Below are 17,294 nucleotides of genomic sequence, written 5' to 3' on the forward strand. Positions count from 1 at the left end.
GCGACTCAACATTGTGAGCTAAAACATGGAAGATTTTTTTTAATTACAAAGAAATGGCTCATCCGATCTTCGCGCAAAACTAATCGTCGCTAATCATTATCGAGTTATATCGAATGGCTTTTAATTTTTTAAAATCGGTTCAGCCATTTTTTGAGAAAACTTCGTCGAAACCGGTCCACATATACACACACATACTTTTTCCAAATGTGCTCCCATTTGATTCAAAATGACTTGAAACGTCGAGAAAACATAAAATTAGCAAATCAGATTTTTTGCGAAACAAACTTCTTCGGAAAGTTAATAAAAAAATATGTAGATTAGGCATTAATTATTAGTTTAAATCTTGTTAATTAAACTAATTAAATTATAATACTAATTTAAATTCAATTATTAAATGTATCAGCTTATCATGTATTTTTACTGTGGATGTGAAATACTAAACTTTTGTACAGTTAGAAATTTATATAATAATGAAAATAGAATAGACCACAAAATTTTAATAATTAGTTACGACCAAAGCTTGACCAAAATTCAGATTTGAAATTTTTAAAATCGGTTCAGGCGTTCTTGAGAAAATTTCGACCAAAAGTAGTTATCTTGTAAACTAATTCAATTCTACAAATTAATAATATTTCATATAATATTTAAAAAAATCCGCAACTTCACAAAAGGTTTTTGTGTTTCTATACATAATTAAGACTAAACGTGTTCAAAGCTTGACGAAGATATAGATTTTAAATTTTTAAAATCGGTTCAGCCGTTTTTGAAAAAATTTTGACCAAAAGTAGTGGTCTTTGCAAACCAATTTAATTCTACAAATTAATAATATTTCATATAATATTAAAAAAAAAAATCCGCCACTGTGCTAAATGTTCTTGTTTTCTATGAATAATTAAGACTTAAAACTTAAAAATTAAAGTTTTCGAGAATGTGTTCGAGAGCTTTTGAAGATTTCATTATTATCAGAATATTATTTTCAATTTTATATGTTTAACATTTTATACTGTATTTTATACGCTCATTAATCAAAAACTACATATTTATTATACATAATTTCTATATTTATTTACTAAAAAAATACATCTTTACTAATCAGTGCGGCAAAAGCTTTCTACAAAATTTTTCTATGGTGTGTGTACTCTTATATATTAAAATGTAATTGTTATATGTTATATTATAATTTGTTCGTTTATGACTGTTTTATTAGGTTAACGAACACTATAGATAAAGTCTGAATTTATACCTGTACATTTTTCCCAAATTTTTGAAAGTAAAGTTCTATTGAAAAAACCCAGACGAGTGTGGAAACTATATAAACCCTTAACAGACTATTATTAACTGAGTACAATAGCCCATATATTGTGACAAAATTTTATTAATTTTTTTACACTTATTGTTGCAAAATTTCCGAATAACCCAATATTGTATTATCAATGTTTGATTAAATTTTTATTTGTTATATACAATTTATTTGTTCTATATGCTCCGTTTCCGGCTCTTGTTATTTTTTTTTTCAAAGATATAAGCATTTTTGAGTTAATTGAATTTAAATTTTTGATATTTCAAGAATGTGTACACATATCATGGCATATTTTACACAATTTTGTTTATAATTGTCGATAGACAATAAATACTTTATTAAACTTGAAAATATACTGGGCCTTTAATAGCATTGCTTTAGTAATATACCTTTTGGTTCTGATTCTTAAAAAGCTCTTAAGCTTTTAATTTAGAAACAATTTTAATGGGATTAATTTAACGACAATAATAATTTCAATCCAAAAATATATTACTTCTTTGTATACAAAATATAATTAACTTCCTGTAGGGTAGTTATAGTAATGGGCCAAAAATCTAAATTGAATTTTTTTGCATTTCTTGACGTTTTGAAGGTTTCTGAACATTTTGGCATACCTCAGAAAAAATGGATGTGTGTGTGTGTGTTTTGTATGTCCGCATTTTTCGTCCACGTTTTCGGGCGCACGGATCAACCGATTTGAATGGTTCAAAGAACATTCGATTCCCATTGATAGGGAGATGTGCTGATTAGTTTTTGGCAAAGGCAGGTCCAGCCGTTACGAAGATAAAGAGCAAAGAGTGCAGAAAATACAAATCGAGTTTTTGAGAGAATGGAGTATCCGATTTGAATGATCTAAAAACATTCAATTTGTAATGATTGGGAGAAGAGGTGATAAGATTTTGGCAGAGGCAAGTCCAGCCATTTCGAAGATACAGAGCTGAATGTGCAAAAAATGGCAGTTCGTCCAAAAATCGAAATTGAAAATTTTTAAATTTCTTCACGTTTTGAAGGTTTCTGAACATTTTGGTATACCTCAGAAAAAATGGATGTGTGCGCATGTATGTATGTATGTATGGATACAATTTTTCGTTCACGTTTCGGCGCACGGATCAGCCGATTTGAATGGTTCAAAAAACATTCGATTTCTATTGATAGGGAGATGTGCTGATTAGTTTTTGGCAAAGGCAGGTCCAGCAGTTACGGAGATTAAGAGCAAAGAAAGCAGAAAATACGGTGAATCGAGTTTTTGAGAGAATGGAGTATCCGATTTGAATGATCTAGAAACAATCAACTTGTGATGATTGGGAGAAGAGGTGATTATTTTTGGCAAAGGCAAGTCCAGCCATTTCGAAGATACAAAGTTAAATGTGCAAAAAATGCCAGTTTTTGAGAGTACTAAGCGTCCGATTTGAATAATTCAAAGAACTTTCTGCTTGTTACAACAAAATAATGATTTTAGAAAAAAAAATATGTTTCAAAATTTTTATTTTAAAAATTTTTTTTTGTATATCAACATAATTCAGATTTTATTTTTAATTCTAACTAAAGTTCTAATATATACTTTGAACAAATAATTTCAACTTTGCAATTCAGTTTATATAATTATTTTAAATATTAGACAATGTTACATTATTTATTTATAATATCTATTATACATATTTATAATATAATATTTATCTATTTGAAAACATTCAATATTCCTCGAACATTTCGTTACGGTACGGGAAGTTCCAGCAATTTGCCTTAAGGCACGATGCTATACACCCCACTAGTTTCGTTTTTCATTAAATTTTAAAAAAATTTAAAGCTTACCTTAAATCCTGAACTTCTAATTTCTGCAATGTAACAGTTGGCACAGTTCTTAGTTGTTCCATACAATAATTAAATATTTCTTTTTTTACAGATGTTATTCCATTAAGTACGAGAACCTATAAAAATAAAAATTAATTAGTATTACATTTTGAAGCAATTTTTTAATTAACTAAAACAAAAATCAAAATCTGAATGAACAGACCTACAATTTTCTTGATAATTTTCCTACTAACTGACTACTCGAGTGTCAAATAAAAACTGAATTTCACAAAGAAACTTTGGTCTTTTATAAAAAAAATTATTATAAACAATCGTTGGTGATTCTACAATCAAACACATAGTTTCCATTATAAATCTATATCGGTTTGTTTTAAAGTGCACTATAAACAAACCTTATCTCTATTATTGAACAATTAGTTTGTAGATTTAGATTGTTTATTTAAAATAATCGCGAGCGAATTTCTTAAACAAAATTTCATAAATAGAGTGACGAATTCAAAACATTATTGATAAATTAGAAAAAAATAAATGGAAAAAAATTGACATAAACTACAATCTTCATTGACAAAAGCACTATTCATTTCCTCGTAGAGATAGTGAATAAATAATTTGAAATATTTAAGCAAAAGATATATTTTAACGGCTTCCATTCTTGTGATTGGAACTAAAAAATTCAAGATTATCTAGAACAATTCAATAGAACATTTCCTATTTGTTTATAAAAAATAGTAAATAATAGAGTAATTGATCTACAATAAATAAATTGCATTTTTCATTATTTGGTGAAAAATTGAATTGAATTTAAATTTAATAAAAAAAAACTTGCTGCAAAAACGTGCCAATAATAAAAATATTCAAATTATATTTACCATCAGGATTGTGAGTGAAATCAGATAGCAATTTTTTTGTTATTTTTAGGTTTTTATTTTTTACTCGTTTTTTTTTGTATAAAAATGTTGTTTGTTCGAAATATTAAAAGGAAATTGAAGACAAAGAAGTCTGAAGAATTATATAAAGATAATTTAATTATAATAGATATTGTATTAATAAAATAGTCAAATGAGATGTATATATAAAATATGAAAACTGTTTTCATAATCTCTCATACCAGGCACCTATATCTGACTGAGATATGAAAATAATGTATATATATATATATATATATATATATATATATAAAACAAACAAAGTATTTTACCATTTTGCAGTCCATTAAATACGAAAACTTTTGATCAAATTTGCCAAGGCACATTAGTATATTTTTTTTAAAAAGAAGAGGTCCTTCAAAGTCGATCAATTTTGAAAATTTCAAAATTCATAGTTCCAACAAATAGTCTTAAATCTCAAAAACTGAAGGCAATTTTGTTATTATTTTTAATTCTGACCCTAGAAATGTTATTTACGGTTCTACAGCTTAAACGAACAAAAATGATGAAAATTAACCACAATAACCAAAAAGTGGTCACCAAAGCGACCAAAGCCCCAGGTTGTGCAAAAAAACTCTTTCAAACTGCATGAAATAATTTTTACAATGTTACAATCGCTTCTCTTGGCTTGACGTTGAGTTCTGGTACACCCTATGTATATTATATAAAAGAGTAGAAAGAATTCACTCTATTTTTGCACTAACTTTTCAAGAGTGTCTACGTAGAACAGTTGTAAATATATTGTTGAATAAAAAAAAAACATTTCAAGAGCGCCATTTGTCTCAAAATCAATTATTCAATTAAAAATTAATAGCAAAAAATAATTAATAATTTTTATAAATTATGTATTAATTATAGCAAATATGTTTAATTATACATGACAATAATCTAATCAAACAACTTTTTGTCACAAATCTTGATACCGTACTAAATTATACACACGTGTAAGAATTTATGAAAATCTTAAGTACTAACACCAGGAATCGATAAGTTTATAATGTAAACACTGGAGAAAGGGCTTTGCCCCACAATATAAACAAATATGAGAAGTAATAAATTAAAACAAAGAAATTAAGTATATTATAAATAAGAGTCGAAGAACGTTATAAATTATTGAAAAGATTTTTATATGAATTATGAAAATATTTGTATCGGTTTTCAAAGGTACAGTGTTCTTGGTGCAAACAATTAACACATACTCTGCCATACTTAGTGACATCGGTTTTTACTTCATCAAATAAAAAGCAATCAGTATTAAAGTGATTCTAATGCATAATTATTAATGTTAAGGTTATTAATGTTGGCATGGTCAATAAATGTATTTTTTAAATTTTTTGTATTGTAAATCATTTTTCCGTATTGCAAATTTTGGCACGTCTGGCCAACCTATAAAGAATCACAATCCAAACAGTTGATTTTGCATACTACATCTTTTTTTGTTAATGGCGTTTTATGTTGGATTTTTTTTTAATGATTTAACTACAAAAAAGCGAAAATCATGTTTTCCAAAAAGTCTTTTAAAAATTTGATTGAAAAAAAAAAAATTGTTAATGCATCCGACCAACAATACCAAGTCTCTAATGAGTCAGTTCTCGGATAAAATAGTCATGTTACATTAATGTTCCAATTAGTTGGTAGTTACGATACTGTCAAATAGCTATGCTTTTGGCGTATATATGAGCGTTTTATACAATCTCAAATGCCGAAGCCTAACCTCCAAATGGTACAGAAGTCAAAATGAGTATGAAATCCAAAATGGTATGAAGTCACAATGTATGTGATATGTAAATGTAATATGTAATGTTTTATACAATCTCAAATGTAATGTGAAACCTAACCTCCAAATGGTACAAAAGTCAAAATATAACATTAGTGCGACTTCTCGCACCTGTTATTTTAAGTGCAACAATTAATTGCAAAATAGGCATAAAGTCGAACTAATGTTTATATGAGAAACAAACACTGATATGAGTAGCCTTCTAATAATGCAAGGATATAACAATAACATAACACATAAAGCAGATATGAACAAATGAACGCAAGTTTTAAATCTAATTTGATCATAAATAACAATGTTTGTGCATTTTTGTGTAAAGAAAATTTTTTGAAAAATATTTGAATACATGTGAATTTAGTTACATACGATTTTGACAATATATTGCCAGAATTTCCGTTAATGAAAACATTTGCAAAAACCTTTTAATTGTACTCTGATTATTAACATAAATTATAAAATAACTTGACTCTATAGTCTGATATAAAAAATAAACTTTGAAAAAATCATTCAATTCATAAAAAAATATTTTCAACTTCTCATAGAGTAAGTCATAGTAGTCGCCCAAAAATATTTTTTTGCATATCTTAACATTCCAGAAGTTTCTGAATATCTTAGCATACCTTACAGAAAAAATTGAGTGTGTGTTCTGCGTGGATACAATTTTTCGTCCACGATTTGGAGCGCACGGATCAACCGATTTGAGTTATTCAAAAACCATAAGACTATATTGATGTTAAGACGTGCTCTAATCGCTTTTTAAAACAGACAGATCCAGCCGTTTTGGAGTTAAGTAGCAAAGAGTACAGAAAATAGAAATTAAGATTTCGAGAAACAGAGCAACCGATTTGAATTAACCAAAAAATAAAAATTCAATTCGTAATGATGGGGAGACGCTGTGACTACTTTTTGGCAAAGGCAGGTCCAGTCGTTCCGGAGATACCGAGCTAAATGTGCTAAAATGGCAGTTTTTTAGAAAACAAAGCATACGATTTGATTGAATCAAAGAACATTTTATTTGAAATGACAACTACCTATTGGACAGGTAAACTAGTAAACAGGTAAACTAGTAGACATTTGGTCAGACAATCAGGTAGACAGTTACATATGTAGATAAAAAAATAATCAGATAAACAGGTAATCAGGTTAACAGATAGATATCCAGATATATTGACAAATAAACAGGTAGACAAGTAGACAGGTGAACAGGTAAACTAGTAAGCTAATTTCATTTCTAGGTTTTGTGTGTACTCTTTTGAAAAAAATATTTATATTTGAGAATTAAAATTTATAAACATGATTATTATACAAATTGCAAAACTAGCCATTTCATTTCAGTACCTAATTTAGCACAAAAATAATTTACATACGTAAAAATAATTTAGGATTAATGATTCTATTTTAAATAATAATTGTAAATCTTTGATCCATCTTTATTGATTATTATTTTCATTGAATTTATTTAATTTTGAATTTCATTCAATAGCAATCCTTAGCAATTATTTCCTTCTGCATTTAAAACGCATTCTTATTTATTTTCAGGTACTATTGTTGTAAGCGCAGAAAATAGAGAAACTGGTTTGCTTAGTAGTAAAATGTTATCGAAAAGGTTTTCATCAAAAGTTTGTAACTAAATAAGTTATAGAAAGGAAAGATATAAATTTTGACAGAATAGTCATAATGTTTGATAATAATAAATGCAATGTGGCATGTCAATAAATCTGTACATTTGCATAGCAAGATTCTAGACTATGATATGAAGTAATTATTTTTTAAGGTAAAAGTAGAGTCAATTACATTTTACAATCTCATTTTAACGCTTTCATAAATTATTCATATTGATAATATAAAATGATATATAATATATATATTAACAAGGAATCCGCTTGATTAAGTTTTGTTTATTCACTTTTCATATAAACATATATAATCACAATCGTTCAATTTCTTATATTTCGTCTATAAAATACGAATAATGAAAGTTACAGCTTTTATAATAATATATTGGAAACCATTCAATATTTTCCAATATTTCATTACGATACAGGAAGTTCCAGCAATTTGCCTTAAGGCACGATGCTCTGCACCACAAGTTACTTTTTTAAATAATTTCGGATTAAAACTGTTTGAGAACCACTGAAAATGCAGCGACCACGTGTTTTCAAATGACACACGCATTTATGAGTCACAAAGAGCAAATTGCGTTTTAGTAAAATAAGCGCGGGAAATATTATCAGATATTCTGTAATAGACATTTTCAGTGGCGTCGGAACCAAATTTTTGATGGGTGGGCTCGTTTTTTTTTTTTAGATAGGCAGCCAGTGGTCTCATTTTTTTAGAGATATTAGCCCATATAATTTTTTGAAATTGATGGGTGGGCTGAGCCCCCCCATCAAAATTCATGGGTGGGCTCAAGCCCACACAGCCCACACGGTTCCGACGCCACCGGACATTTTATTATAGTTTAGTAATTAGTAATGTTTGATTAGAAATTATATATATTTATTGTATTATTTACCATCTTTTTATCAAGAAATGACAAAAAAATCTGCGCAAATAGTAATTGTTATTATTACTTTATCAGAGTACAAAGCATATTCTCGGATAGGCTCGATAATATTTTAATAACAAAATTGTTTAGTGATAGAAAATGTACTATTTATTAATAAACTATGTAATTTTTAAAAATAATTATCATTATATTAATAATAAATTATTTAAATAACTTATTTTACTTGGCTAAAATGTTTCAAATGTTAAAGTGCTGGAGTTAAAAAATTATTTATGGAAAGGGGGCGTCCATTAATCACGTGGGACTTTTGGGGGAAAGGGGGGGGTTGACAAAAAATCTCGAAAAAGGACGTGGGGAAGGCAGGGGTCTGTTTAGATATCACGTGTAATTTATTACTAATTTTTTAAAAAAAAAACAAAAATATTATATTACGAATTTTTTGTAAATTCAAAAATTTTGTTCGAAAATTTTACGTAACTAAAAATACAAGTGCTGTTTGGTGGGGGGAAGAAGGAATTTCAAATATCACATTCACAAAAATCCCTAAAAATCGATCACGTGATTAATGGGCGCTCCCAAAGATGTTCGATTAATTCTAAATAATAATTAATATTATCGACTTTATTTATTTAGTCACATACTTAAGATTTTTTGTTTATGTCAGTCACAATCTCAAGGTCTACTCTAAACTCTTGACTCGTAAAATATTGTATATATCTTTCAACGGTCTTGATTAAAATTGTTTAAAAAGAACCACTCAAGTGGTGATTTATTGAAGAAGTTGGCTTCAAATTCGAAGAAAAAATTAGTACACAAAACTTTTATGGTCTCCAATCTTTATAATCAGAAATAAAAATAATAACATTCTGAAATATAATAAATTAGTACACAAAACTTTTATACACAAAACTTTATGGTCTCCAATCTTTATAATCAGAAATAAAATAATAACATTCTGAAATAATAATGAATATTATTTGATAAATGGGAGTAATTTTATTCGAAAGTAATTATTTTATGAAGTTTGTACCGCACATTTGACTAACTCAAAAAACTAGCAATATTTGAAATTTTTTGAAAATTTATATTTTTTATTATTGAAAACTAATCAGCAAATCTCGTCATCTACAGAAATCGAATGCTATTTGAATCACTCTAATCGGTTAAGCTGTGCTCTCGAAATCGTCCACGAGAACTTGTATCCGTACGTACATACAAACATACCACACACACACGTATATATAAATTGATTGATTGATTTTTCTAAGGTATTTTCAGAAGGCTTTGAAACATAAGGAGGCGTCCATTAATCACGTGATAGATTTTTAAAGGATTTTTAGAACCCCCTCCCCCCAGGAGATCCCAAATTATCCCCCCTCCTCAACCAAACATTACGTGCATTTTTATTTACGAGAAAAAATTGTATTTTTTTGGAAATGTTTTTTAAAAAAAATAAAAAATTTTTCTTTAAAAAATCAGGTAACACTATAGGGGTAAAGGGGGCTTGACAAAAAAAATCACGTAATATCACGTTGGGGAGCAAGGTGTATAGCAAGATTTCACGCGTGTTCTTTAACTGATATTTAAAAAAAAATCCAAACATGTTAAAAAAATACATTCTTTTCTCGTAACTAAAATACACGTAATATTTGGTGGGGGGTAATTTTGGATATCACCACGTATTACCATTTGAAGATTTTTAAAAATTAAAAAAAAAATGCTAAAAACTAATCAGCAAGTTTCGCCATCTAGAAATCAAATGTTAATTGAATCACTATATCCATACCACACACATATACACAAAATTCATTTTTTTCCCTAAGGTATTTTCAGAAGGCTTTGAAACGTAAATATTTTCATTTTCGTTTTTTTTTTAAGTTAAAAAATAAATAGCTACCCATGTATGATTTTATTGAATCTTCAATGTACTAAATTTATACAAAACGTGTTTAGTTGGGCGTAATAAAACCTATGTGAAGCGTTGTATCCAAAATTTTATTGTATCCAAAAGCAAAATTTGGAAATTTTATTGAGACGACAAGGGGCCATAAAAGTAAAGAAAAATATTTATGACAACATAATACATATAAATACAAATATGTACACGTGCATGAAAATTTATAACAATTAGTAGAAGAATTTTTATATTAACCGATCTGATTATTTGGAAACTGAGATCTTGAAATAACATTTTTCAAATTTTAAAAATTCTATTTTTTTTTACTACTGACGCGTTTAAAGTCTGACCTTCATTTTGGAAAACTGATCGATCTCATTCTGAACCTGATTTGTAAAAAATCTCTATTATAGTTTTTTATTTTAACTGAAATAGATTTTCTTTTCACAAAATCATAAACAACGAGTATTTTATAAACAAATATTAAAAATTCTAAATAATGCGCAACGTTAAAAAAGCAAAAAAATGGCGGACAGGATGTTTTTCATCAAAAACAAACCGATTCGTTGTAAGTGAATATTAGCTTGTAAAAAATAGTAATTAATATTGTACCTTTTTAATAAATTTTTTCTGATCTAGAAGAGTCAACACTTCGAACCATTCTGCAAACTCTAGATTACTTTCACGATCCATTACTTAATATCTAATATCACAAAAATGTAAAACTAAACTATCACTAACATGTAAACTATCACTAACATATAAACTATCACTAACACTAAATATAAATTCTAAATTTTGTTTCTGTTATAAATTTTTTTTTAACACAAAAATGTCAACTGTTATATCATTTTATATAGAAGCTTCTCTTACAACTCAACACATTGAACTGAATTCAGATCAGAAAATCTGAAACAAAATTAAGGGCGTTTCTCCCCCCCACTGCGGTGTCCTGAGGACCCAACACAAAAGACCCGCAAAAATCGCAAGATGCTTCTCAAACTGTTCGAGAATAATAAATAGTCTATTAGTGGCAAAAGATTTTGACTATAATAAAAGGTTCCTTTTGAAGTATGCATTTTATTTTATTTATTACCAGCTGTACCTGGTTTTTTTTCATCATATCTTATCTCAAGGTACAAAATATTTTGCCAACTTAATGTTGTAAATATTTTTTCTAAATTATTAGTTTTTACACAAAAGTCTCGTCAAAATTGGTCCAGCCGTTTCGGCAATTAGTTGGAATAACAAAATTAAAATAATTTGTTTATACATATATATTTTTTGTATTTAAGCCGAACTAGATGTTCTATAATCTGTTAGATATTTCTCGAGAGGGCAACTTGGTGGTTACCCACTCTGCTTTTGTATGAAGATTATTATGGGAGTCGATTATGCCGTAAGAATGGTCCCATACAAAATGGTACTAAATACTGTCAAAATACCATGCATTTGCTGTACAATCAGGCGTTTTACACATAAAATACAACTTCACTCATATGTTATCAGCCACACCACAAAGATGCAATTATAATAAGATTATGCGTTTGACATTTCTATGTTTCCTGGGTTAGGTTTTCAAGGCATTTTGGTAGTACCTACTTAGTACCATTTTGTATGAGAAGCGTTACGTAACAGAGCCCCTATGTAATATTGGTCTATTTTACCGTAGAATCGGTTCCTATATTAGATATAGTGTTCTATAAGCATAATTTGAGCCATGATTTTATTTCACAATTACGAAACACACTGTAAGTTATTTGGAAATTCATTTACCGTGAATACAGTCGCAGGCACAGCTGGTAATAAATACTGTCAAAATGCCATGCGTTTTACACATGAAATGCAACTTTACTCATATGTTGTTAAGCCACATCACAAAGATGCAATTATAATAAGATTGTGCGTTTGACATTTCTGCGTTTCCTGGGTTAGGTTTTCAAGGCATTTTGATAGTATTTAGTACCATTTTGTATGAGAAGCGTTACGTAACAGAGTCCCTATGTAATATTGGTCTATTTCCACATCACAAAGATGCAATTATAAAGATTGTGCGTTTGACATTTCTCGTTTCCTGGGTTAGGTTTTCAAGGCATTTTGATAGTATTTAGTACCATTTTGTATGAGAAGCGTTACGTAACAGAGTCCCTATGTAATATTGGTCTATTTTACTGTAGAATCGGTTCCTATATTAGATATATTATCCTATACATAATTTGAGCCATAATTTTATTTCACAATTACGAAACGCACTGTAAGTTATTTGGAAATTAATGGCCACCAATTGTGCTTACTGTTAGATTTTGTAAACATATTAGTAAGCAATAATTTTGTATAAAAGCTGAAGACAATAGTTTGGTAGTCAGCCAGTCAGTGAAATAATTGTAATGTGGTCTAATAGATTGATGACCATTGTTAAAAAAAATTATTACTAATTTATAAACTGTAAAAAAGTAATTAATAATAAAAAAAATCATCTCAATCAAGAATATTTTTTGTACTCTGTTACCGCTCTCTCCAGCTATCTCAAATCAAAATTCAAAATATGTATTTTTTTGCCAATTTCGTACTGAAGTAAGCTTTAAATTGATATTTTTTTCTTGTTTTTCATACTTTTTTTTGAACAATAATAATAATTGATATTTGATGTAATAGTAGTAATAATTTCAGAAGGTAATTTTACGATTGGCCTAATTAATTTAAAATTTCAATATCAAAATTTATTTATTACTGATTATATATAATTAATTATTGCGGCATGTCTAGGAAAGACAATTTTTAATTAGAGATATATTTTAGGAGAAAATGTGATATCAGGTTGTAACGGGACGAGGAGAACCAGGGTCTTTTGGTTTTACAGTAATAGATAAATTGAACAATAAACAATAGTGATATTTTGTTTCTTGCATGATGTTCTAAAATAGTTTTTACCTATCGAAATTATTAGAAGCATTGTGTTGTAAAATGATGTACCCTAGATATACCGTTATTTTACCTGACCATAACCCTAAGAGTGGACAGAGGACTAGGTTGTCCTTTGTTCATTTACCATGAGCATATCTACATTTGAAAGATTGAATTTAATTATCTAAATTAAATATTAATAATTTATCAAATATTAATGATATATTTTTTGATGACGGTAAGACCTGTTTTCACTTATTGTTAGAAAGTATTTTATGTTAATATTTTCAAGCAAAAATTGATATCACTACTTGTTGATATCAAATTGTAAATGGGATAGAGCCAAGGACTCTTGTTACAAAGTTAATAGATAAATTGATATATATATAATGATATATTTATTACATCACAGTATTGATATCCACTTATATTTGAAACTGCAATAAAAAATACCATATAGTATAGATGTAACACTGAATAGATTATGATAAAATAAAAATTGCGTTAAATAAAAAATTATGTAAAAACAAATATGATGTCAAAATTTGAAGAATGTGAAAATATTTTTTGTAGAACAATGAATAGAATCATAAAAAGAAAAGAATAGATTATAAAAAATGAAAAATAAAGAAGTATGCTAAAAAATCGACATGGTCAATAAATCAATTGATGATAATAATATTCTGTATAAATATATTAAAGTAAGTAATGAGCAGTAAAACAATAAAAATTAATAAAAAAATAATATTAAAAACTAATAGTTATTATAGAAAAACATGGTATATTATAGTAAAATATGGTATTTGAATTATATGTTTACAATATGTTTATTTTTTTCTATAGTTTATTCATATTCAACACTTACAATTTACTGAACAAAGCTTCAGACTTATTATGTAATGCTCGAAATTTATGATTATCATTCAAAAAAGTCGTTATAAATTCAGGATAATCGCGAGATAATATAATTTCATGCAAAAGAAATTTAGAAGCGGTCATGCGTTTTATATCATGGTTACTTTTACAAAGAGTTTTACAGAACTCATTTGTAATTTTATCAAGTAATTTTACAACGATTTGGAAATTAACTTCACGTTGAGGAACATCTTCGCCATCAAACTCCACCTATAAATAAAAATATAAAAAAATTACTTTTCTTAAGACAGATTATTGAATTTTTTTCTGAAACTTTAGGCGTACCGAATGTCTAATCCATTGCCAAATTTGTGATCGACAAATCTCAGCAGTTGCTGAATCTTCAACAGCACCATTTAGAAAAAAGTGGCCCTTACCTTCAAACCAGTGATAAATAAATAGTAATGATACTTTTATGTTATTAATAAGACCATCAAAGGTGACACCACCCTTTGGTAACAGAAAAAGATCGTTTTCCTTAATGTCTAATATTTGATGACCTTGTTTATTTCTCTCTTTTATCCACAACTGAAAATAGATTATTATAGTTTGGAAATACATAATTAAAATGTTTTATCGAATTCATCTACCTCATTTATGTAAGGCACTAGTTCTAGATCATAAATTAGAAAACCATCAAAACCTAGATGGATCTCTTTCCTTTTCGCTTGTAGAACTTTATCTACAATTTCCATAGATCTAGAAATAAAAAAGTATTATGGTACCGACTGGTAAGTTGCAGTCAAAAATACTAACATTTTGGATTTTCCATTTTTAACCAGGAGAGCAGCCATTCCTGCAGTAGCTGGTGCTCCTCGCTCGTGACAAGTTTTCAACACAAGTTTCATATAGTTTGCCAGAAATGGTTTGTCCATATTAACATATTTATTCCTATCAGGTATGATAAAGGACTTCTTGAATCCTAAAATGTATACAATTGTTACCGCCTGTTGATTCATTCGTATCATCAAAACTCCTTACCAAATTTAGAAATTATAGAAGCCGAGTAGTCCCATATACCACAATTAAGTCCCAACGAATGTTCTTTGAGTGAATACAAATTTCATCCATGGCAAAAACTGCACATATTTTCAATAAGCACACATGCTTTAATAGTTCCTTGTTTGATGTCTAACATTTTCTGAGACCAGATAAATATGTCGTTCCATAAACAAGTCTCGTTAGGACCTTCAATTTTTGATAAGTAAAAATAAGGACCGCATTTCTTCTTAGCTAATCTTTTTCCACAATGATACATCAGCATAGAGAAGTCAAACAAGGAACCAGAAACAACTTTGCCATTTATCTAAAAATATGATTCGACCTTGAAATATGTAAGTTGTTAATAAGTTTGATCTTAATTCTTCTTACTATGCAATGATGTTCATACATATTCCATGCACGTGGTCTTAACATTAAAATTGGACATGATTCTATATCTATAGGTACTCCTGGTAACTTTCCATTTACTGCCATATACACGTTATAAATTCCCTGAATAGTATTTCGCCAAGTTGGGCAATGCCCATCATCAAAATCTACCTGAGAATATAATCCGTTAAAAATAAAATATCCTTTAATCCCTTAAAAATTCAATTGCTTGATACAATTAATCCATTACCTGGAAATTATTATATAATAATCTTAACTGTAAAGTAAATATTTCCCAAATAATTATTACCTGTACGCCTTGAACCTTGGCATTTAAAGAATCCACAAAATGGATTGTGTTGGATGGAGATACATCTCCCAAATCTACATTTCTGTTGCAAAGTTTCTCAGGTAAAGGATCGATTCGCCAACTCTAAAATAGAAATTATATTTCTTGTTTCTTGGAAGATCTAAGACCAGGTATAATTATGTAAAAACCGAACTGAACACACTGATCAAATTTTTTTATGGAATGAAATCAGAGTTGTGCGATGTTTTACATTTTGCACGATATTTGGTGAACTTTTTTTAGTATTTTTACTTAACGTAAGTATTATGAATCTTTTGTTGTAAATTGATATACCCATATTTAAAGATAAATACCGTTATTTTACCTGATTATGATTGGTTGACTACGTCTACTCACCAAGAGCATGCGTTCAAATTTATACAGACTAAATTAAGACCGATTATAGTTCATATAAAATAAAATTAAAAAAAAAATCAATACTGATTGGGTGGTCGACCCTGAGATTATAATGTGAAATAGTTCAACAATATGCCACTCCACATTACAATTGCAATTTAATTTTAATAGCAAGAGAAATTATTTTATCATTGTTTATAAACATAGCATGTCAGTGGCTCTATGTTACTAGCTTTGGTCTTGCAACAAAAGATTCCCGGATTTATGTTCACATGAATCAACAACTGGTTGTGAACTCTTAGTGGTATCAGTTTGTATTTGATATAAATCTGAAAATAATGACTAGTAAAAATAGCCTTTTTGGACATTAAAAATACCTAATAATAATAATGCCACAGCAGGTGTATCTTCTAATACAATACTTTAATGAATTTTATCACAACAACTTATAGAATACAGAAGAATAGTTCTAATTCTTGTTCAAGCAAAATCAGAGTATTATTTATAAGAAAACAGGTTTTCCCGGGGGTTAGTGGTTAAAGATCTGACTATCCAACTAGATGGGTCCAAAATCTTCCACTGCACCAGTGTTAGTTGATGATTTTCTTTACAACCATGAATTCACCAAATAAAATACTAGTCTTTTATATATCCATTAAAGTAAAAATTTAATTTCATAATTATAAGGTTACTCTATGAACGGTTAGGGCAGCTATTGAACTAATGAGTAGACGTCGCTTGAATGCCTTAAAAAGAATTTGGAAGAAAAAATAGGCCAGTCAAGTTTTGAAAATATCCTTGAACGTCATTGAGATGCAAAGAAAAGAACCAGACAATTGTCAAAAATGTAATGTGAGACAGACCACATGGAATGGCAATTTAGACATATGCAATATAAGAACCTCAACCACACATGTGGTTCCACTTCCTAATTTCTGTTGGAAACTTATTACTTTGAAAACATGTGCACAAGATTTTAGTTAGACAAAAAGCGCAATTGATTCTGTAAATATCACTCCTTGATTAAGTAAATAATTAGATGCTGATATCAAATATCACAAGTACTGCCAATGATAAGACTTACTTACAATTAGTCTTATGAACATAAGTTGAGACTAATGTTTGGATATATGATATAAGACATAAGCCAAATATTCTAGTACATACATAATATTCT

General features: G+C 28.3%; 1 protein-coding gene across 1 annotated transcript in view; it reads right to left on the reverse strand.

The window, feature by feature from the left end:
* Positions 1–17,294, reverse strand: part of LOC113383430 — a 42,081-nt gene that overhangs the window by 10,535 nt on the left and 14,252 nt on the right. Inside the window, exon 5 of the mRNA XM_026621697.1 lies at positions 3,113–3,228. Coding sequence (XP_026477482.1) covers positions 3,113–3,228 — 116 coding nt within the window. The remainder of the gene's footprint in view (positions 1–3,112; positions 3,229–17,294) is intronic.

The sequence above is a fragment of the Ctenocephalides felis genome, unplaced genomic scaffold, assembly GCF_003426905.1.
Source record: "Ctenocephalides felis isolate EL2017-DRISC unplaced genomic scaffold, ASM342690v1 CF-g0.4_SCAFFOLD_03570, whole genome shotgun sequence".
In the NCBI taxonomy this organism is placed as follows: domain Eukaryota; kingdom Metazoa; phylum Arthropoda; class Insecta; order Siphonaptera; family Pulicidae; genus Ctenocephalides; species Ctenocephalides felis.